The 24,309-nt window shown below is 41.0% G+C and overlaps 1 protein-coding gene across 1 annotated transcript in view; it reads left to right on the forward strand.

Moving 5' to 3' along the window:
* ENPP6 (ectonucleotide pyrophosphatase/phosphodiesterase 6) overlaps window positions 1–24,309 on the forward strand; it is a 115,732-nt gene that overhangs the window by 50,313 nt on the left and 41,110 nt on the right. Inside the window, exon 2 of the mRNA XM_026018260.2 lies at window positions 4,167–4,346. Coding sequence (XP_025874045.1) covers window positions 4,167–4,346 — 180 coding nt within the window. The remainder of the gene's footprint in view (window positions 1–4,166; window positions 4,347–24,309) is intronic.

Consider the following 24,309-nt stretch of genomic DNA (forward strand, 5'->3'; position numbering starts at 1 on the left):
GAAACATATAACAGATGTAGAAGATTATGAGTATTTGCTAAGAAACTTCTGGTGATGGTCATTACATCAGAACACACTTGACTAAGACTTTGGGGAATAAAAAATGAAGGTTTCTTGTCCTGTTCCTCTCATACAGTGGTTCTAGGTGTTGAAACTATTCCATGAGCATCCTCTGAGAAAGGCAGGCAGTAGCCCCTGTGCTTGCCACTGGCCAGAGTAGTCAAATGCAGCAGCTCTTAAACTGAGGCGGCATCTATGGATGGACTTCAAGCGTTCACAGGTCCTATGGAGGACACTTAATGGAATGAGCCCTGTGTATTATATGCAACTGATGAATCACTAAATTCCCTCTCTGAAATTAATTTTTACAAGAAGTCCACAGCCTTCAGGTATCAGATTGATTGCCACATTTTGTGTTAACAAGTTTATAAACTCTACAGGAGGTAAAATGAGAAAAATATTCAACTGCGTTTGGAAATTTTTGTACCGGGAGCTGTCCCCATTTTTAGAGTGAGTACTACACCTTCTGGGACAAGTTTTAAAGCCCCACCTGGCTGTCATTTGGAGGAGGGGATGAACAGAAGTAGACTTTATTTACACCATGCTTGAAAACCACCTGAGATTTGTGGTTTGTGTCCATGTCAGGAAAGTTTCTGTTGAAGTCTTGAGGAAAGGGTCCAAATAATCAAACTATAACAAAGCTCTGTTTGGAAAGCCTAAACCAGAGGAAAATCAAGAAGAGTTGCAGATGTATAAAAATAGATATGGGTCAGGCAGAAATATGGAGATGAGAGCTTGTGGGCTGCAGAAGCCAGTACATTGTGTTTTGTTCTGTTCTGTTTTTACAGCCACCGCATTTGCTGAGGCAATAAAAATGAAAGAACAAGAGAGAGACAGGGTAGGTAAGGAAACCAGCTTGAGTAAAAGTGGACTTAGACTGTTATAAGTATAGACTGCCAGCCTTAATATATTCATGGAAAGAAATCAGCTCATCTGGGAGAGAAGACTCGGAGCAGACACGAGATAGGAGCATACATCCTCCTGCTGGCTTCCATGAAAGACAACGCTACCTAAAAAAAAGGGGATGCCCCTGGGGACTAGCACAGCATCTGTGATTAAGCCTTTGAAGAATACACCCTGCCACCTTAACTCAAGGCCCCAGTCTACCAAAAGAATAAAACCTACTTTGCTAAACAGGGGTCTGAGGTTAACCTTGTTGGAAGAGCTCCAGTCTACACTTGGAAACCCTTTAACTCACCTAGAAAGAAGTACTGGTTCCAGGATCTTCTTTAGGTACCATACACTTACAGGAAGTGAACAGGAACCTCTTCGTTCCAATATATCACTTCCAGCCTTTGGAGAAGTGTTGATCTCCATATGTCTGAGTGTCCTTTAGAATGGATGAGCCACTCTGGGCCAGCCTAGACCAGCTGGTGTGCTAGATGAGAGGAGGAACCACAGCTACCTTTGGGGTCTTTGTCTTAAAGATACTTCCCTAAAGAATGTCATATTAAAGTTATCAGAGCTCACTTGAGTCAGCGGGCACCACAGATTCAATTGTTGTGTAAAGGGAGTACCAAGGCTAATGCTACATCTTACGTAATGGGAAGAAGAAAAGATCCATCAGGAAAAAAGCTAAGGGACTCAGATAACCACAGGAAACAGGATTTCATCATTTAAAAATTTAAAATATGCCAGAATTGTGTGTTAACTACACACGTAGATCCTGTCTCTCCTCAGTGAAGCCCTATGGATGTTTCCAAAAAAAATATGTGTAATAGATGGAGAATTTAATTTTAACAGAAATTCTCTGGAAGAATGTTCTTTCTCTGTCTCTCTCGGTCTCTCTCTCTCACAAACACATCGTCCACAATCCAGTCATAAGACAGCTCTACAAACCACAGGAGGCTCCTTATAATTTTTTACCCAGAGAGCAAAAGAGGGTGAGAGAGTTTGCACCCTCGAGGATCTAGACAGTTGGGTGTGAGTGTTGAAAAGAAGAAAAACATTTTATCAAATGATATTGTGGGATTGCCGAGGTATACAATTTATAAGTACTTAAAAAATTATTTTCTTTTTCTTTTCTTTTTTTTTTTTTAATTATTTTCAGTTGCTTCATCCTTCTTTGAAGTATCACTTTGCGGAAACTGCATCACATGAGGCCTGGTTAGATTTGGGTTTCAGGCATTTCTTCTAAAATAGCCAAAACAGTTTCAGATAAAAGCAGAGATTCCTATACCCTTCCCACTTGGTATCTCTCCTCATTATCCTCATATCTGATATTCTGAGCCCTTCCAGCCCTTTCCTGTGATTCATCTAGAAACTTCTTGGTTTACCGACTTTGGTAATGCTTCCCAAACCCTTTTCAATTTTGCACCCTTGCCCAGTGTCTGTGACATCAGCTCCAGATAAGATACATCTGCTATTAGGAGGACATTAGAGAACATCTACAGGGAAAGACTGGAAAGGACACATTTCCCAGTGAATATTACCATGATTATCTTGCCTTGTGAAAAGGGTGAGGATTTGTAGGATAATAAAAAATGTTTTAGATACAAGACACAGTATTTTGAATAAAGAAAACAGGTAGAAATTTTACTCAAGACAAGATTCACCTTGATATTATTAAACTTTGATAGCCTAAAAATATAACATAATCAAACATAAGAACTATGCCTCTACTTTTAATGAGTTAGAACATATTAGGATTTGTTCTCAAAAGCGTGGGTGAGAATCCTTACAGTTCTCAAGTTAAGGTGGCAACCTGGTCCCCTTCTTAGTCCTGGCCCACGGAAGCCTGTCTCTTTTATGCAAAGGAACCTCTGTTAAGTATTATATTACAAGGTACTTGAGGTTGGGGACTATCCAATTTATTTTGAATCTTTATGCCTATCCCAATGTAGAGCCCAGAGAAGCATTGAATACATGTCAGTTGAAGGAATAAATGTAACTAAGTTCCTTAACCATTGGAGAAATCATTCAAAGTTTTTATTTTATTTTATTTTATTTTTTAATTTTGTCCGTCCACATGTGACACCTTTGGTCAGAGTCAAAAAGCTAACCCTGCTTCCTTGGGTAAAAACCATTTTTATTTTTGGATCTCTGGACTTTAAATTCAAAGCATGATTTGTAGGGGGCCGGGGTTTCTGCTGTGAAATAAAAGGTTTTTCCTTTATAATATTTTGGGTCTCCAAATTTTCAAAACTGTATTTTATGGTTTCTCTTTGTTTTTGTTTAAAAATAAATTTGTTGTGTGTGTTGGGGGTGAGGTAGAGGTGTTCAAGAAGAAAGAACAATAGCGAACAAACAAAAAAAAGTCACTTTGATTAAGCATAGTTAGTGAGCTCAGTGAAGCATGTTTCATCCTGATGCCAAATGACGCTCACGAAAATTGCAGCAATTTTTGATGCACTTGCCAATGTTTGTGTTATTTTTACTTTAAAGATGTAGCAGATTGCTCCAAAATAAATAATTTAAGCCTAGTGTTTCAAAAGAGTCCAAGCGCTTGCGTCTTTCACTTCTGGCTTCTCTTCTGGGACTAAGCTGTGCCCAACAGAAGCAATCCTCATTTCTATATAACACTCCATTTGGAGGGCTGTTTTCTTGCTTTGTTTTTCAAAGTTGAATCTATTTCTCACAATTCTGTTCCAAATGTCGTAGATTCTATCATTGTTCTGTGCTGAAGCAATAACTCCTCTTATCCAGGAATACAAGGAAATAAACTCCAAAGCATCTAGATTCATGACTTTATGGGAGGAGGGTTTCGAAGGGGTGCTCTGGGGTGAGACCTAATCCAAGCTCCACAGGAATCTACAATTTCCATACTGATTCATACTTAGATTTTGAGCCATGAACAATGGGTCAGATTTTGTGCACAACATCCTCAGGATAACTTAAAATAGATTAGCAAATGAACTTCACACAAAATGACCCCATCCTCAAATTATTAGACTTCTCATCTGATTGTCTTTGTGGTACAATCTAAGAGGGAAGAAACATCTATGATAAAAAAAAAAATTAAAAGTGAATTTTTGTGCTATTCTGTATTTCCTAACTGTGCATGAATGGCTTTTATAAGCAGAAAAGAGAAAATGGCTTTTACCAAAAGATAAAATATAAAAAGACTAGAACAATAGATTGACAGCCTTGTGTTCTCATCAACATAGGCCGCCATTGTGAGGTCCATCAGATGATTGGGAACTACATGTGGGACCCTAACACCAACAAGTCATTTGACATTGGTGTCAACAGAGACAGCCTGATGCCTCTCTGGTGGAATGGATCAGAACCTCTGTGGGTCACTCTGACCAAGGCCAAAAGGAAAGTCTACATGTATTACTGGCCAGGTGAGTGTGTTGACATCCAGACCCTTCCAGCCTCCCAAATCTCAAACACTGTGGAGTCTGTGAAAACAAATGATGTAGTTTTCATGTTCAAAGACCAAGCCAAGGTTTGGAAAATGGGATCTTTACAAGAAATATGTCTTACAGGCATGTGTTTTAAACTTTTGTTTTGAGCTCTCTAGCATTAGACCAGACACAATGCTGTTTTCTGGTTTCCTTGCTTCAGCAATATTGCTGTAGTATATCATGCTTTTTCATGTGCAAAATTTTGGATATCCAAAAGAGATAAATTATGTGTTGCTTCTCTGCTTTACAAAAGAAGTTGGCATACTATTTCTATAGATTTTGAGCTCCCCTGCAAGTTGAAAAGAGGATTCAAAGCACTTACAACTTTTTGGTACTGCATTAAGTGAATTCTCTTTGTATTAATATTCCTCCTGTACATCATAGATCAATGAGAAACTAAATTACTTACTGCAATGAGGTAAGTCATCATGCAAACTACCCTGGCTGCCGTGAGAAGTCTTCAGAATACTCTCGTCTTGGCAGTCAAAAATCTTTCACTAAGGTTGAGAGGATTCAGTGATAACAAAATAATCAACTTACAGTTGTCTTCCCATTGATGGAATTCATTCTTCAGGTAAGCGGGTAATATGACTTCCCTATGTACACGGCTTTAGACACACTTTTTTTTTCCAAATTCTTAATGGTGTAATACTGCTGATTGCCATGATGGAAGAAGATGTCAGGAGAGGCCTAGAAGAAATGAAGGGATTTAATGGGGAGAGGCAGCGGTGGGGGTGGGGGAGCTCATTTTCCTGGGTTAGAGGACAGCAGCAGCCTGATAAAGTTGTGAGAGTGTGGTGGGTTGTGGGGGAAGGTGGCAGGTGGGGGTCGGGGAGAGCAGAGAGAAGGATGAGTAAGCCAAGGCTGAATCACAGATGGCCCACACTGAAGGCGTGGGCCTTCAGCAGGGTTTTGGAGGAAGCTGGTTGGAGATGGTCACATGGGGAGCTGCTCAGGGCACTCAAGGCTGTGCCAGCTCTTGAAGGAGCATAGAACACAGACAGATGGAGACCATGGAAAACCGACCCACAGCCATGCTGGGGAAAATTGCCACAGAGCAGAGACTAGCACCCATAGGTGAGCCCGTGAAGGCCAGAGCAGTCTGCATAAGTTCAAAACTAGGTAAAAGAACAATTAGACACAGGCTGGCTCTTCTGGCAGATAGAATGTCAGGGAGAGTACTGGAGTTTCTTCCAAAGACACCTGGGGTTCTGCCCATAACTACTACCTCAGCTGACATGATTTCAAGCAAGGGGAGGGTTTAAGAGGACTTCAGCTGGAAGACTGAGTCTCCTCAGCTGGAGACTCAACTTTTCAGAGTTGGACATGAGATCAAGAAAAGAAGTCAGTCCACGAGCCAAGCTCATCAGATTTGCTAAAGGAGCCGAGCTCATGGTTCTGCCCAATATGATGAGGTCTCAAGCCAAAGGATGCATGTTGAGGTCATTCTCAGAAATCATTATCAACAAATGCAAGGGCCCACAGACATAGGCCTAGGAGAAGGAACAGATTGGGCATGCTTCCTTAGGGACCACCTTAGAAAAATCTAAGGACCATCAAGATGCATGTTGCCCCAGTGCTATAAGGGCCATCTTACATCTTACGGTGGCTGGTTAATTTAACTTCCTGTCTTGGAACTTGAACCTTTCATGCTCTGAAGAGCACAACCCTCATCATCTCTCCCTAGCTCCCCACGTGTTGCCTCCTCTACACATGACCTCCTATCGGTGGCCTTTCAGATAGCAGTAGATACCATTGCACATGAAGTAGGGAATGGTCCTGAAGGGAGACAGCTGCCATATTTTAGTCCTCTCTCTGCAGCATTACAGAGCATTATTCTATATCTCATCCTGAAGGATCTGGCTCCTTCATGATACTAAACAACTTGAAGTTATATATCCCTGAGTATATATAAAAAAAATCTCAAAGCTAATTTGCATGTAAAATATCATATTCTCCTCCAAAATAGCTCCTTAAGGGCAAGAAAGGTCCAATTGCTTCTTTTGATTCACAGTTTAACAGCTAATGTGATGTGACAAATATGCCTTAAGATCAGTTTGTAGTGTTAACTGTTGGGAGGAAAGAAGCTAAAAAGAAAGTCTCCTAGAATTCTTCAGTGACCTAAATGAAGATTAGCTAAAGATCTGGTCATGATGAAGTCTTAATAGAAATTGGATGAAAAGTCTCTTGTATCTCAGACACTGTCCAGTCCTTCTAGGCATCTAATTTAGAAGGATCTCTAAGAGCTAAGTGCCTCTGAAGGCCCTGCCACCCAACCCAGCCAGGAGTACTCTTGCACCCTCCATTCTTACTGGCTGATAGATGGGGGATTAATGGTCACTGCTATCCTTTCCCCCTGCACCCTGGTCCCCTCCAGCCCCTCCAGAGCTAACAGCCCACTGAGTGTTCATTTATCTCTGCGAGATTAAGTGAAGTGCGGTGGCATTTCTTCTAAACATGACTTGATTTTATTTTTCTTCTCAAATCCTCCTTTTCCTTCTCCACTTCCCACAGGACATTGTACAGACCTCTGGATGAGGCCTGGAAAATCTTCATTGCTCCAGTGAGCTGTGTTATGACACTTTGAGTCTCGCCGTGAAGTCAATATTTAGAAGTGCAATTTAGAAATGGCAGTAGTTCAAGTTTTCCTGTCAGGTAGATAAAGCAGCAGACGGAAAAATTCATCAGTGGTGAAGAGTCCAAAATAGTCCACCTCATGGCTCGAGAAATTTAATATTGTAAACAGACCCTTTATTACCCCACCCAATGGTGCCATTGAGCTTTGCAAGGAGAAGTGTACCATGGGAAATGATCCCAGGCCCTAAATCAAGTATTTCTTTGGGAAGCCCAAAGAGATCATCCAGTAACCGCATGGCTGGGGCCTAGCAGTGCTCTGCCAAGAATAAGAGCTGAGTGCTTGTTGTTCGCTAATCTTATCCCCTATTCCATTCCTATGGTTTGCGATCGAAGAGGCTCCAATATTCACTTCGTATTAAGGGCAACCCAAAGCAGAGTAGGACCGAGGAGGAAAAATGAGGGGAGATGGGAAGATAAGTAAGATACTGTATGGAAACAGAGTTTGAGGTCCTTGGACAGTTGGTGCTGCCATACACAGTGACAGTGGTTTTAAAGTTTATTCTTATGGTTATCATGAAAAACAAAAAGGGAACAAAAATTAGAAACTTTTTAGGAGTCTCTGGTTAAAACTCTTTGGAGGGTTTGAAGACTCTGAGTTCAGGGTCTTTTATCATGTGTTTTGCAGTATGAACTCCCTGCAGTCAAGCACTCAGGGAGACTTGGGAGCAACCATTCATATGGCCCTAGATAGTGTTGGGTGTGGGTCTGGACTCTTCTACTGATCTCTTTCTGTCCTGTGCAGGTGTTCAGTTAGATAGGACACTTTCTGTATGGGGAAAGACACATTTCCACCTAGCTTTCCCTTCCATACTTTTCAGAGGTGGGCTAGTTGGGGATTTTATGGGTGGGTATCTAACTTAGATCCTGTCAAGTTTGGGTTGTTACAAGCAAGGTGATTTCATCTGCATAAGGGGACATGCACTGGCTATTGATTAAGAATTGTGGATTGTTCACAGCATCTTCCCCATTCCTGCCACGGTGGGTTCCTGACAGCCTTCAGCTTGGCTGAATTTAGACGCCTACACTCAGGCACGGGGACAATTAGGGGCCCAGCATCAATTATACAAATGTCTGAGTTAACATTATGTATGGCTCAGTTCTTTGGCTCTATGAACAGGACTCCAGATATCTGGATAAAACCTGAAGATTTTTTTCAGACAAATATTTGACATTGCAAGTGCAAAGGATCCAGAGTTTCACTGAATTTTCTAATAATATCACCAGTTGAGCATTAGGATTTAAGATGTATGTAATTTTAGAACCCAAAGAGGCCCTGCTATGTAGTTTGCTGATTCTTACAGCTGATTCAAGGCCTTGTTAGGAAACTTATCAATACTATGGATCCCCTTTGCAGAAGAACACACCCATGCATACAACATTCATAATTTTTGCTTATTTATTTTATTTTTTAGATTTTTATTTATTTATTCATGAGACACACACACACACACACACAGAGAGAGAGAGAGAGAGAGAGAGAGAGAGAGAGAGACATAGGCAGAGGGAGGCTCCATGCAGGGAGCCCGATGTGGGACTCGTTCCCGGGACTCCAGGATCATACCTTGAGCCGAAGGCAGACGCTCAACCGCTGAGCCACCCAGGTGTCCCTGTGCTCTTTTAATATAAGAAACTACAATGATAAGGATTGGCAAATGGTCTCTGACATAACAATACACATATATCTAATCTATATCTAATTGATTTGATTTTTTTAATGTGATAGAAACATGTGTTAAGAATCACCGAAGTAGCAAGCAAAACTCACGCTCCTATAATTAATCTTGTCTGGTTGGAAGGGGCTTGGGTCAAAATTCTCTAAGACTCTTTGGGTTGAATTCACCTTGAGTCATTTCCTTCGTTTGTCAGGAAATATGGTAAGGTCTGCAACACTGGTGTTTCTGTCTGAGTTAGCAAGAAAAAGTATGAATTCTCATTTCCAGTTGGAGGCTGTCTCAAAGAAGTGATCTTCAAAAGCATTCTGCAGGACTTCTAGGCGGCAACGATTTCTGCTGCAGAGAAACTGAGGAGGTGTGTTGCCTATCTGGACTGCTGCCTGCAGGAACAGTTCCTCCAGTGCTGGAAAGTTTTCATAGCTGTCCAACTACCTGCAATCTCCTCTCACAGGCTGGCGTCTTGGCCAAAAGAGCTCACAGTTTCTCATCAGCATCCATTATGGTAATTAGAAAGCCTTAAAGAGAAATCCAGGGATGAACTATTCTTCACAAGTCGTGGCAACTCTGTCTCTTCATAAAACAAGTTAAAAGGGAGTGACTCTGGGCCCTGAAATCAGCACTTAGGAAACAATTATGAGCAAAACCAGATACAAGCTCTCCTCATTCTATTCCCCCTCCCTCCAGGAACTCACCATCCCATGGAGGAGACAGATGATAATCTTATACTTGCCCAAATAAATGTAGAAATCCACTTGTTCAAAGTATAATAATGAAAAGTATATTGCATTATGGCATCATCTAATAGGGAATCTGGTTTCATCTGAGAGGGTGACAAGAGTTGACATCTTGGGTAAGTTGGGGAGTTGGTGGGAAGGAGTACCCAGGCTGAAGGAACAGAAGCAGCAGGCTCAAGAAGCTGAGAGGGAAGGATGGATGAGGTGTGGATGGGGTGGAGAGAAGCTGAGGCGGGCCAAGTTCTGTGGGCCAAGATGGAGAAATTATTCCCATCCTGAAGAGAATAAGAAGTCACTGGAAGGCTTCAAGGAGGAGGGATGCAGAGTCATACTTGCATTTTGACAAGACCACTCTGGCTACTCCATGGAGAATGGAATGTGGCACCCAGAGAGGATGGAATAGTTGGGAAGTTATTGTATGGACTTAGGAAGGAGATGAGAATAACTTAGACCAGGGTAACAGAAATGATGAGAAATGGAATGATTGGGGACACATTTAGGAATTAAAATTGCCAGGACTTGGTGATGAATTAGGTTGAGCATTGGCAGGCATGACACCTGGTTTCAGGTTGACAGAACTGTGTGGATGGTGGCGTGGTTTGGGGCAGAGGAACACTGACCCTAAATTGACCTGGAGACGTGGGATGAATGGGCACGACAGGAGCCCAGAGGAGAGAGCTGGCGGTACAGAGGTGTGGTTCCTGGCTGTGGTGTCAGGGGTCATGGAGCAGCAGCTCACCTAGGGAGAGAGAAGACCTGAAAAGAAGAGAGGGTTCCAGACACAGCCTTGAGGAAATTAATGATCATGAGGAGGGGAGCCTGCAAAGGGAACAAAGAAGGAGTGGCTCGAGAAGCAGGATTACAAACAGAAGAGTAGAATGTGTAATAAAGAGCAGTGATGTCCCTTATAAAGGCCTCTAATAAAGGACTTGATCTCATCTGAGAGAGCAGGGAAAGGTGTCATTGAAAAAGTGACTCAGTTAAAATCTGTTGGCACACACTTGTTACAGAAACCAAAGGAATAAAACGGTTTCAAGATGGGAGTTGCCATCACCAGTGCTCACTGTTGAGAGATATTTCAGGGACTGCAAAAGGCATCTGAATTCATTATCAGTGTGCATGGATGGGGGGGACACAGGCAAGCTCTGAACTTTGTAGGAGTTTCACCTCTTTAACATTTTTCTTTCTTTTTTTTTTTTTTTAAGATTTTTATTTATTTATTCATGAGAGACACACACACAGAGGCAGAGACATAGGCAGAGGGAGAAGCAGGCTCCTCACAGGAAGCCCCCATGTGGGACTTGATCCATGGACCTGAGATCAGGCCCTGAGCCGAAGGAAGACGCTCAACCGCTAAGCCACCCAGGTGTCCCTCTTTAAAATTTTCTAATTTAGACTAATAATAATTATTATTAATAACTCAGGGTGCCCTTTAATTTCTATCTATTGCAAGAGAGTCTGGAAGGGAGTAGTCACAGTGATTATTATACTTCATCTAGAATTAGTTTTGAAGGAAAACAAAATATACAAATCATAACATTTGGCATGACTTCTCTCACAAAGGCAATTTTCAGTTAAACAGGAAAAGATGATGAAAAAAACCCAGCACTTTTTTTTTTTTCTGGTTAGTGACTGCTTTGAACTCCATTAAGAGTTGATATCTGCTAACGAGAAACAAGGCACATTTCCTCGGGTTGGGAGGCAGATGAGAGATCGGCAATTACCATCCACTATGGCTGATGCTCTGATTATACTAGACACAGGGTATCGAATGAGCAACGTAGGACGGATTTCTAGGAGCATTCAAGGCAGAGGAAAGGACTGCCATCTGTGGCTCAAAGACAAAGCAAGCTAGGGCATGTCATCTTTGCAGAGCTGCGGAGAAAAACAAGGTGGCAGCTGGTTGACTATGGTGGGAGTGAAGAGATATAAAACTAGAAATGGCCAGATCTATAAGTACCTTATATGGCAGCTCAAGGGATTTGAGTCCAAGGGACAGGGTGTATTAGTAAGTTAATGTCAGTTGCCGAAAGAGATAAACCCTAAAGTCTCAGTGGCTTAGCCCAATAGAAATGTATTTTTTGCTCACACAAAGTCCAAAATGGGTATTCCTGACCAGCAGTTGACTCTCCAAATAAAGATGTAGACACTGTTGGGGACAGAAATATGTTCCCCCAGATTTTGTATCTTGGAACTCTCCTCCACAGTGTGATGGTATTTGGGAGTAGGGCCTTTGGGAGGCAATTAGGTTGAGATGAGGCCATGAGGATTGGGCTTCCATGCTGGGATTAGTGCCCTTAGAGGATGAGGAAGAGACCAGAGCCCTTTCTCACCGCTCGGTTAGAAGGTGACCCTCTGCAAACCAGGAAGAGGTGCCTCACCAGAACTGAATCTGTTAGAATAGATGGGTCTTGAACTTCCCATCTCCCAGAACTAAATGAAAGAAAAAGATGTTTGTTGGTAAACCACCCAGTCAATGGCATTTTATTACCGTACCCCAAACAGACCAAAGCAGAAGGGAAGGGGGGAGGACGAAAAAGAAGATAAGAAGGGAAATGGGAGAGACAGACATTACCCCCCACATTTATTAGACTAAGTGAGGAGGCAAATGTGCCAGAAGCAAGGCTCTGGATTATTGCAACTCAGAACAAGGGAACTGGATTTTCAGGGCTCCTGTTCCTGCCGTCATTAGGATTTGGAAGGGCTGGGCGTTCACCCTCCGTCTCCGGGGTGCTCAGGGCTCACTGTTGCACCCCACCCCGTCTGGCCTCCTAAGCGACACGCCAGCCCTGTGTACCACCTGTCTCCCATTCTCTCGGTGCCCCTGCTGCCAGCTGATCCCATGGAGAGATTTCAGCTGAGGCTAATGATGGGGTATCTCAGGGTAGACAGTATTTTATTCTAACAACTCCTGGTGTCTTGCTAGTTTAAAGGAACTATGGGAATTATTGGGTAGGACCCAATGAGGAAGAAAGTTTTGTGCTTCAGGATCAGGATCAGTGGCCTCTCTCTGGGCTGATTTTGGCATTTTGCCAGCTCCAGAGCTTGTTTGGGGTCAAGGTTAATTCTCAGGGAGAGCTGCATCTGGCCCGAGCTGATGCTGGTGTGGGAGGCTCGGAAGCTCTGCAGAGCCTCACCACCCCCACTCGCTCTCTGCATCAGCCCAGGCACTGGACTCTGGCCTCAAGTGACCGGGCAGGCTTGGCTGCCCCAGGGAGGACCCTTCTTCCTGCAGGGGTCTTACCAGAGAACTCCGGGGAGAAAGCTGCACCCCCTCCCCCTTCCCAATCTGGGCAGTGTGTGAGTCCAGGGTTCTTTCCTGGGGTTAGCAGAGTGCAATCGGAACTCCTTATTCAGTAGGATGCCCACCTCAAGTACCAGCTCCTGCGGTGGCCTCCAATGATCCTCTGTACTCCCTGTGGGGTCCTCTTTTCTTGCCTGCTAAGAGGCAATTATATTTTTTAAGTTTCTGTCCTTGTTTCTCCCTCCTCAGAAGAGATTCTCCACCCTGGGTGCAGGTAAGAACCACATGAGGCTGTTATAAAATACCAGTGCGCAGGCTGCATGCTCAGAGGTTCCCGGGCCACTGGTTTGGGGTGAAGGCCCCTGTATCAATGTGTGTAAAAGTTCCCCCAACTGACTCTCCTGTGCAGCCAGAGCTGAGAGCCACTGCCCTAAGACCCTCGGCTGTTTGTCTGGTGTCTGCCACCCGATGTGCAGTCCCTGGCCCTTCTCACTGTCCCCAGCTTAGTTAAACTGTCATGGGAATCCTCTTTACCTGCCCTAGTCATGACTAGGGAACCTTCCGGGGCCACTCTGCTCTGGGATGTTTGAAATCAAGACACCTTGGCCTTCTCTGATGCTGACAAGGAAAAGAAACGGGGTGGGTTGAGCATCTAAAGTGAGCCATGCACTTCACACACATCCCTTTATTAAATCCTCAGGACAGTCATGAGAAATGACTGCTCTTATCCCCGCTTTAGTGAAGGAAATGGAAGTTCCAGAGAGAACATGCAGCCAAGAAGCCAGTGAGTAGGGCTGCCGGTGGGGTTGTCTGACTCCAGGTCCCATGCCAGGTCCCCTGCCTGGTACCTGAGCTTTGGCCCAGGCTGGGGAGGGTCTTGTGCTGCTGGGGCAACCACCGTCCCTCCCAGGCTTGCCAGCCCAACTGCCCAGAGCAGAGCCAGCAGGGATTCAGAGGGAGGGGACCTGGCAAAGTGAAGAAAGGGCCCAACATTAGTGCTCCTGTATTAAACAAGCCTTCAGTAGAGATTGCTAGAGTCTTAATTTTTGGTGGCTAAGAACAGTCCTATAGCATTCCTCTTGGATCTGTGCTGCAGGCTTTGCTGGTCCCAAAGTTCTCTAAGTGGGCAGGTAGGCCCAGCCACGTCTGCTATGCCTTCCTCCAGGGGGGTCTGTGGGCTGCTGGCTATTTGCCAAAGGGATTTTGCTGTGTTGGGACAAAGAGGCAGCATGTTGACCCCACCAGAGTTCTTTGTGTGCCGGGAGCTCAGGCCCTTCTTAACCTTCCTGTGGTGTTTCCAGCACTTCACTGAAGCACTTGGGAAACCTCACAGAAATTTATAAAGAGCCAGAATGGAGCTCTAGACCAATTCAGCTACTCCCTCACTGTGGGACCTGGGGACAGTCACTTAATCTCTCTGTGCTCCAGTTCTGTTATCTATCCCACAGGAACGACCATACGCACCACTCAGGCTTGTTGGCATGTGACATGAGATAAGACATGTAGAAAATCTGACCATGTTGAGTCACTGTTATACACCTCCTGTCCTCCCAGATTCTAAAAAGGGATCTTCAGTTTATACCCATTTTAAGTCATCAAGGGGGAGCCCTCTGATCCAGGTCACTCTTAGCCCAAAATAAAGCTGCAAGGTGACATTAAGAATTCAAATATACATTTGCAGCAAACACCACAGAGCAAAATACAAGCCCTACTTTAAATCACTAAGAGAATTCTGGGACAGGTCATCAGGCCAGTAAGGAACAGGAGGAGCGTGTATCCAGGAAAGGGGTAGACAGAGGAGACTGACCACTGGGTCATCAGAGAAAAAGACAGAGCCTGTCTGTTCAATGTCTTAGGGCTGGGGGACAGGAACCATGGACAGGATTAGCATACACAGGACCACATGCAGAGGTAGAGCCTAATGCTGGGCTGTGTGTGGCCATTGGACTGGCCACAGGCTGTTTGCCCAAGGATTGCAGAGAAGTGACTTTGCAGGGCCTCCACACAGCACTCAGTTCTGGTCCCAGATATTCCCAGTAGTGGCTCAGAACCATCTCAGATGTTGAAGAGACCAAAGTTCCTCCATATATATGGGGAGAAAGAGCTGTTTGTAAGACTTGGAGACCACAGCTCAGATTTGGGAGTGGGGGGATGAGGGATCCCCGGATAGGTGCTAGAGTTCTAGCAACCTAGCTGATAGGGCTGAGGTCTGCAATAGAGGACTCATTAGCATCTTGCCTCTTAAGTAGATCTAGTCTGCTATGATCTAAATACCAGGAAACCACCTACTCAGAGAAAAAGACTTTGGGAATACCACGTGGTGTGGAAGTCAAGATGGCTTCCTTTGAGGGGAGCATGATGTCACTGTAATTGTGTAATCAATTGCAAGATTTAGATAATCTTGAAGCATGTGCCAGACCCAGAGACACTGCTGATAACTTGTATGAGGGGGCACCCAGGGGGATCATTCCAGGAGCGGTCATTAATTTCTCTCCTGGTCCCACTTGGGGGAAGTGCTGTCCTTAACCCTGGGCTGGAGATTTTCCCCATCTAAAGCTAACTAGTAGATGCAGAGATTAAAGCTTTACCTTTGGCTTCATTAGGCTTTGCTGTGGTTTCCCCACTGCCTTCCTAACACGGAAACTTAGCTAGGGTTAGGCATATATTCCTTCTCACCTTGGTTTCCCATTAGTCACTTTTTATGCCCAGTGAGTCATTTTTAGTTGAGTTTTTGGAATCTGTTCTAATGGGTGAGTTGTTTCTTGTCTCATTTGTCTCCTGGGCTTGCTTTCTGCTCCTGCACACAAAAGCAGTCTTCAGTGGCATCTTGTGCTCTGGCCAGCCCACCGCCTCCTCCCTACATCAGAAGAGAGCCATCACTAGAGGTGTCCTAGCTCTGTGGGCCAGGCCAACCCTGAGGAAAGGGTCTCTGAGATCAAAGGCCACACTTTCCCTAAGGACTTGTTCCCACAAGCTCCTGTGCCTCAGATGTATTTTCCTGGAAAAGGTTACATGTTTCTAAGAGAGTTAATTGGCTTAGCTGTTTTAATAAGCTCTCTTGAGACATGTATTCAACAGTTGTACACCTGCCTCATATCACATAAAATGCAGCTCACAGGGGTTATTGTTACAAGATGTGTCAAAGTTGGCAAGCTGAGCTGTACTTGGAAGGCGAGACCTGTACTCTTGGAAGTTGGAGAAATGTGATTTTTTTATGGGCTCAACTTGGTGGTCCTTAGAGAGAGTTGCCAGGAAGCAAGGATCAGTCAGGAAAGAAGTGTGCATAGTAGAAAAGTACCACAGCTGGGAGAGTTGATTACTAGCCGGCCAGGAGACCTTGGGACATTCACTTCTCCCATCTGAGATTCTTTGTTAAATAATTCTTTGTAAACTTGATTTCTTTGTAAAATAAAGGGGTTTGATGTGAGGCTTCCATGAAGGGCTCTAAAAGCTGTGAGTCGTGCAAGGATGCCATGTCCATGGGAGCATTGCTAACATAATAGACATCATAGATTTGCATATTTATTTTGATAACATTTTGGTCCATGACAGTCAAATGTTGTTGTAACAACATAGGTATATTCAAATAAGTTTCTGTTGGATGGTAGTTAAGTGTTTTTAAAAGAAATGCCTTTTTAAAAAAATCAAGTGTGGGCTTAGTGGTGACCCTCTTTGTTCATTAAGTTCCCTCTGACAAAGGATATTTTCATTAGGTTGTAGAAGAGGATACTCATCCAGTGTGAGGTTGGAATATCCAGCAAGAAGGTGGATTCTAGACAAGATGAGATAAGATGAGGTCTTAAAAGTGAACCGTAATTAAGGCAGTTCCCTTCAAAGTTCCCTGAGAATGGGGAGGAAACAAGATGGAGTAAAGCCAAAACATGGCCTCATGGTGTTTGTGAAACTAAAATCTTACTCCAGAGTTCCCAGCTGATCTTTTAAACTGTGAGATTCAGGCCATTGCCTTTGTTTCCCCACAAATCCCTATACAGAGATCCAGGAATCCTGTTTTCCTCAGTCATGTTGAGGTGACCTGCAGTGACCTTAGCCGACTAGGTTCCATGCTCCTCCTGAACCCATGGAAATGGCCCGAAGACAGCAGACTCAGAGGTTGAGCAACACACCCTCTTTCACAAATTGGGCCTGTGATAGATCTGGAAAGGGCCCTCAGACCCCTGATTACAGATCTCGTGGGATCCACACAACACCTCCCATCACCACCACCAGTCTGCTGATTTCCATCAGATAAAGACTAAAGAAAACAAAACAATTCACTGAACACTAATTCACCTAGGAATAATTAACCTTGTTCTCTCTAACACCACAGTTTCATTAATTTCATGTTCCACTGCATTGTGGCTATCATCTCTTGCTAGCTATTTCCTTTGCCAGTCATTTATTCATTGTGGGTTATAGGATTAGAGGTACGGTAGATGTGTCTGCCTTTTGAGATCTCACTAAGGGGAAACCATTCTGGTGGACAGAGCAGAAGGATTACACTTGTCCCAGTTTCTGTCCACCTGGGTACTGGTTTAATTCCTTCTCAGGGGCACAGGGAGGTATATAGTTTCTATCAAAATTAACTGTGTTTGCAGGGCTTGGATTCAGAGCATCTCTGATGGACTGAGATACGATCCTTTCACTCCATCATCTGGATCTCTGATGACCTGAGTAGATAACAAATGATAATGCCCTCATTTGCTCTGCTGTGAAGTTTCTTTCTCTCTCTTTTCTCACAGAGCTTCAGTTGTGGGACAACTACAGGAGAATAAATTATACATCCATCAGTCATACGTCACCCCCCAACCCACCCCTCCCCACTTCATGCCCAACTGCTTTCTGAACATTACAGTTCCTAAGACTAGAGCTATTGCTGCCTGGTTTCATAGTTCAGGGGTCTTCAGACTTGGTTCCCCGGGATTTACAAGAGCAAGATTTCTTTTGAGGAAATCAATTATAAGATCCTTAATGTTCATGCGCATTGCACATATTGTCTTGACTTAAAAAATGCCCTTTCCATACTTTACATAAGAAAGGAATACCCCTCAGCCATCTGGAACCTTACTAAAATGCATTGCTCTGATAGATGAAAGCCTTTAGATACCAAAGAAAGGGACAGTTCAAAATATTGGTGTAGGTGTTGAGTATGTGAATACATCTGGTGATAAAATTACAAAACTTAATTAAACAAGCAAGTATTTTCCTCTGCTTACTTTTAAGTTATTTAGGAAAAACTTAATTGAGTTGTTGGCTGAAACATCATTTAAAAATTTATGATGATAGATCACTATGTGAATCTTGGCATTCAAAGAAGCAGTTCAAAGAATTAAAGGATATTGATACAAGAAACTACTTCTATCTCCATCTACCTATTTACATGAACAACTCTCTTAGCACTGAGATTTAATAAATAGGAATAGAATGGATTCTGAATTTGCCTTATTCTAAAGATCAGACATATTCATCCATGGATATATGAATTGATTTTTAAAAGCATCCCTATTCTTTTCATTATAAGATGTGTTTCTAAGAAAATGTAACTTTTTATGTTTAAAATTTATATATTGAGATTTGATGTTTCTCTTGGTAGAATGACAGGCTAAGTTGTATTTGAAATAACTCTTCTCTCCAGCAAAAACTAGAAAATCTGCTGGACTATGTGTGAATGTGCATGTACATAATGGATCAGAGACATATCAAGACCTAGAAAATGAGGTATATCTGACAATTGGTATCATGTCTCCTCTCCAGTGAAATACTGATCTCAAAAGCAGTTGAGAGGCTAATAAACTGAACTTAGCTTTTGATAGACTTACAGAATGGGAGAAATGACAAAAATTGGAGTTTATAGTCCACCAAAGAGAAGAGACCTAGTAAATATCCCAGACCTTTAGTTGAACAATAAAGGGCAACATTCTAATAATAAGAATGAGCTAGACATGGGCAAAGGAAGTAGACTTTTTGAGGACTGAAGCCTTCATAAAGACAGAGGTGAGTTTTGAATCATCTTAACCCACTGTGAATTGAGAGGGTCTGCCCATAGCCTAGGTGCCCATTGAAAGCAAACCATTTGCTCTCTAGAAGAAGATTAACAACTATGGAGGGGCAAGTGATATCTATAATTTTTCATATATAATACACGATATTCAATTATTTAACCAGAATACAAGAAAACAAGGCCTGATTGAAAAATCAGGAGAAATAAACAGATGATAAGTCTTTTATTTTTTATTTTATTTTTTTTTAAATTTTTATTTATTTATGATAGTCACAGAGAGAGAGAGAGAGAGGCAGAGATACAGGCAGAGGGAGAAGCAGGCTCCATGCACCGGGAGCCTGACGTGGGATTCGATCCCGGGTCTCCAGGATCGCGCCCTGGGCCAAAGGCAGGCGCCAAACCGCTGCGCCACCCAGGGATCCCAGATGATAAGTCTTGACTGAAAAATCAGGAGGAGAAAAAGCAGATGGTAAACTCAAACCCACTAATGATCCACATATCAGACATGTACTTTAAGGAGTCATGATAAAATAACTAAATGATAAAATGGAGACTTGAACTAGCTAGAATTTTTTTTTTTTAAAGTGAATTCTAGAACTGAAGACAGCTATCCAGCTTTAGTACAAAGGGGCAAAAGAACGGAAAAGGTGAAAAGAATATAAGAGACATATTGGGTATGGTGAAAAGGCTACAGATGAATTAGAGAGAGAGAATGAGACACAAGTAATACTTGAGAGATGCTTGAGGAATTTCCAAAACAGACATGAGATATCAAATCAGATACAAGAATTTCTATGAAACACAGGAACGTATATTATGAATGTCAGAACTACCGAAAATCAGGGCAGCCTGATTTAGCACCACCTTTGGCCCAGGGCATGATCCTGGAGACCCAGGATTGAGTCCCACGTTGGGCTCCCTGCATGGAGCCTGCTTCTCCCTCTTCCTGTGTCTCTACCTCTCTGTCTCTCTGTTTCTCATGAATAAATCAATAAAATCTTTTAAAAAAAGAACTACTGAAAATTACAGGTAATGAGAAAAATCTTAAAAATTGCCAGGGAAAACTTTTCAAAGGGTATATGATAAGACTGACAGCTTACTTTCCAACAGGAATATTGGAATCCAGAAAGGCAATGGAATGGTCCTCAAAGTGATAAAAAAAAAAAAAAAGGATTAACCCTAAATTCTATATCCATTGAAAATAACCTTCAAAAATGAAGACCAAAAATGACTTTTTCTAGAGACAGAAAACAGAGAATTTATTGCCAACAGGTTTAGAGTAAAGGAAATACTAAATTCTTTTTTTTTTTTTAATTTTTTATTTATTTAATGATAGTCACAGAGAGAGAGAGAGAGGCAGAGACACAGGCGGAGGGAGAAGCAGGCTCCATGCACCGGGAGCCCGATGTGGGATTCGATCCCGGGTCTCCAGGATCGCGCCCTGGGCCAAAGGCAGGCACCAAACCGCTGCGCCACCCAGGGATCCCCTGAATTCTTTAGGCAGAAAGAAAATGGTCACAGATGGAAGCACAGAAAAGGAGGAAAGAATGAGGAACAACAGACAGGGTAAATAGGTAGGTAAAAGTAAATTAATAATAATAATAATAATAATAATAATAATATTTGGATTATTTAAAAATCCATAGAGAATTTAGATACATGACAACAGAAGCACAGAAGGTGGGAGAAATGTAAAATTCAGAGTTTAAGTATTCCAGTATCTTTGTATCTTTCTAAAGTATTCAAACATCTTTGTATTTGCACAGAAATGCAAATTTATATTAGACTTCAATAGATCAATATTTCAATTTTTTTGGTCATATCTAGGGCCCTATGCCAAGAAGATATTACTTAAAATATATACATAGCAAGCTAATAAAGGTTGAAAAATGGAACAACAATAATAATACATACTTAGTCCAAAAGAAATCAAGAAAAGAGAGAAAAACTATCAATTGATGAATACATGACATTTAGTTAGATGGCTGATTGAAACAGATATCAGTAAATACATTACTGAGGTAAAAGTTTACTTTTTTCTAATATTTTATTATTTTAGTTAATCTGAGTTATTCTATTTGCATAAAGTTCAAAAGCAGGTGAAACTAATCCACATTGTTAGAATAGTGTTTACATTTGGGAGAACAGGGACTGGAAGGTGCCTCTCTGTGAGAGTAATGTTCTCTCTCCTGATCTATGTGTTGGTTACACAGCTGCATTCACTTTATAGGAATTCACTGACCTGTGCAAGTATGATTCATTCATTTTTTTGTCTCTGTTAAACTTTCATAGACATTTACATTAAAAATATCATCAGGGGATCATTAGGACAAAAACAAGAACTAATATATGATACTTATAAAAGACATACATTAAATGTAAGTATGCAGAAAAATTTTAAGTAATAACATTTTAAAAAGAAATATTACCCAAAAAACTAACCAAGAGAGAGGTGGTGCAGCCACACTAATATCAGGCAATGTATACTAAAAATCCAGACTATTTTAAAACAAAAAAGGACACTTTTTGTTGATATAAGGTTCAATACACCAAGAAAATGTAACCATTCTAAATTGTAATGCTCCTGATTGTACAATCTCAAAATAAATAAAGCAAAAATTGAGAGAATGAAAGGAGTAATAGGTAAATTCACAATAGATATTAGAATTCTGATTTCCAGACCTCTTTTCAGTAACTGATTAAAAAAAAGAACAAAAAAATTCGAAGGGTACAGAAAATTTATACTACATAATTAACATATTTACCTAATTGACATTAATAGAACATTGCACCCAACAACTGATAAATTATTCTTAAGTGCACATGGAACATTTGTAAAAAATGACCATATGTTAGTCATAAAGCATTTCTCAACAAATTGAAAAAGTGTGAAATCGTACAGAATGTGTTCTCTAACCACAGTGTAATTAAAGTACAGTCAATAATAGAAAGAAAACTTTAAATCCTCATATATTTGGAAAATAACCAGAGACTTCTAAATAACTCATGGTTCAGAGAAGAAGTTACTGTGGAAATTTAGAAAATAGCTTGAATGGAAGGTTAGTGAAAACACTACATATAATGTAGCAGGATAAGTGGGATGCAACTAAACTCATGCCTGAAAGGAAATCAATACTCATACATGCATATATTGGATAAAAACAATGGCTGAAAATCAATAATCTAAGTCTCCATCTCAAAGCAAATAAAATTCCACCAAATGGAAAAAAGGCAATACTAATAATAAGAGCAGAAATGAAGTAGAAACCAAACATACCAAAGAAAGCATTAACAAACCCATACTTGTTCTTAGAAAAATATTAGGGGTACCTGGGTGGCTCAGTAAGTTAAGTGTCCAAATCTTGATTTCGGCTCAGGTCATGATCTCAGGTTCATGGGATCAAGCCCCACATTGGGCTCAGTGCTCAGCACAGAGTCCGCTTGTCCCTCTGCCTCTGCTCCTCTCTCTAGCTCATGCACTCTCTTAAAATAAATAAATAAATAAAAATCTTTTTTTAAAAGAAAAAAACTAATAAAATGGATGAAACCTTGACAAAGCTTATCATGAAAAAAAAAAAAAGAGAAGACACAAATAACCAACAATAAAGTGGAAAAGGGGGCATGAACTTAGAACCTACAGACATTAAAAAGCCAGTAAAATAATACTATTAAAAATGTTATGCCAATGTATTTGACAATGTAAATGAAATAGATTTCTGGAGAAAAGTTACCAAATGAACAAAAAGAAACAGAAAATTGGAATACTTTTTTAAAAAAGATTTTTTATTTATTTATGAGAGAGGCAGAGATATAGGCAGAGGGAGAAGCAGGCTCCTCACTGGGAGCCTAATGTGGGACTCGATCCCCAGATCCTGGGATCACTCCTTGAGCCGAAGGCAGACACTCAACCGCTGAGCCATCTAGGCATCCCCAAAATTGGAATACTTCTATATCTATTTTTAAATTAAATCTTTAAAAATCTTTCCTAGCAGAATGCCCCACTATTAGAGGCCTCCACTAATGAAGTTTTCTAGCATGTAAAAGTAACATCAGTCTTACACAAACTCTTTCAGAGAATGTGTAATGATAAATCACATACATAATGAAGTCAGCATAAGCTTGATACTAAAATATGGCAAAGATATTAAGAGAAAGTCAAATTACAGGACAACCTTTTTCATGAACATAGATGTAAAAACTCTGAACAAAATATTTGTAAATTAAATTAATACATAAATAGTATAATAGATGCCAACCAAATTGGGTTTATTACAAGAATAAAAGAGAGGTTTAATATTTTAAAATCTATCAATGTAACTCAACAGTAACAGAATAAAAGTAAAAAAAATTGATCATTTTCATAGATACAAACACTATTTGATAAATATCAACAACCATTCATAAAAAAACTCTTAGTAACTGAAAATGGAATTTATAAGAATGAACTCTGAGTAACTAGTAAAATACCTCCTTAATCTGAAAAAAAAATCTACCAAAAACTCTACAGTAAACATAATAGTTGATAGTAAATGGGTTCAGGAATGAGATAAGGATGCCTCCTACCATAATTTATATTTGAAATTAGATTTAGAGGTCCTATCAGGTGGGGGATATGAATGGGGAGGGCAGGAGTAAAAATAAAACAAAAAGAAGGAAAAAATTGTCATTATTCTAAACGACTCTGCAAGAATCAAAAGAACTCACTTTTAGAGTTAATAAGTCTTTTGATTAAGGTCAATATTTTAAAACAATTGTATTTGTATATACTAGGAAGAAAAAAAACAGAAAATGAGATTTAAAAACCAATATCATTTACAATAGGATCAAAAACCAAAAAAATAAAGGAATAAAACTAACAAAAATGGCTTGAGAACTTTACTTAGAAAATTATTTAGAGGAAAAAAAAAGAAAATTATTTAGAGAAATATAAAAAGAACTTAAAAAGTGGAGAAATATATTATGTTAATGAGCTGGGAGTCTTAATATTCTGTCAACTTTCCCAAAGTTGATCTCTAGATTCAGTGTAATCCCAATCAAAATTCTAGCAGTGTGTGTGTGTGTGTGTGTGTGTGTGTGTGTGTGTGTGTGTGAATTGACAGGTCAATTCTAAAATTGATATGGAAATGCAGAATCAAGAATAGCAAAAACAATCTTGAGTCAGATGAGTAAAACTGTAAGATTTACTCCATTGAATATAGACATTTTGAAACTACAACAATGAACACAAAATGGTATTTATACAAGAGCAGACACATAGACTAAGAGTAAAGTTTAGATATTTTTTTAAAGATTTATTCATTTATTTATTTATTTATTTATTTATTTGAGAGAGAGCATGAGTGGGAGGGACAGGGGGAGAGGGAGAGAGAATCTGAAGCAGACTCCATGATGAGCATGGAGCCCTATCCAGCCCTTAATCTCATGACCCTGAGATAGATCATGACCTGAGGGAAACCAAGAGTTGGATGCATAAGTGACTGCTCCACCTTGGTGCCCCTCTTTTATTCTTTTTTTAAAAAAATTAATTAATTAATGAGAGACAGAGAGAGATTGGCAGAGACACAGGCAGAGGGAGAAGCAGGCTCCATGAAGGGAGCCTGACGTGGGACTCGAT

The sequence above is a fragment of the Vulpes vulpes genome, chromosome 7 (assembly GCF_048418805.1).
Source record: "Vulpes vulpes isolate BD-2025 chromosome 7, VulVul3, whole genome shotgun sequence".
Classification (NCBI taxonomy): Eukaryota; Metazoa; Chordata; class Mammalia; order Carnivora; family Canidae; genus Vulpes; species Vulpes vulpes.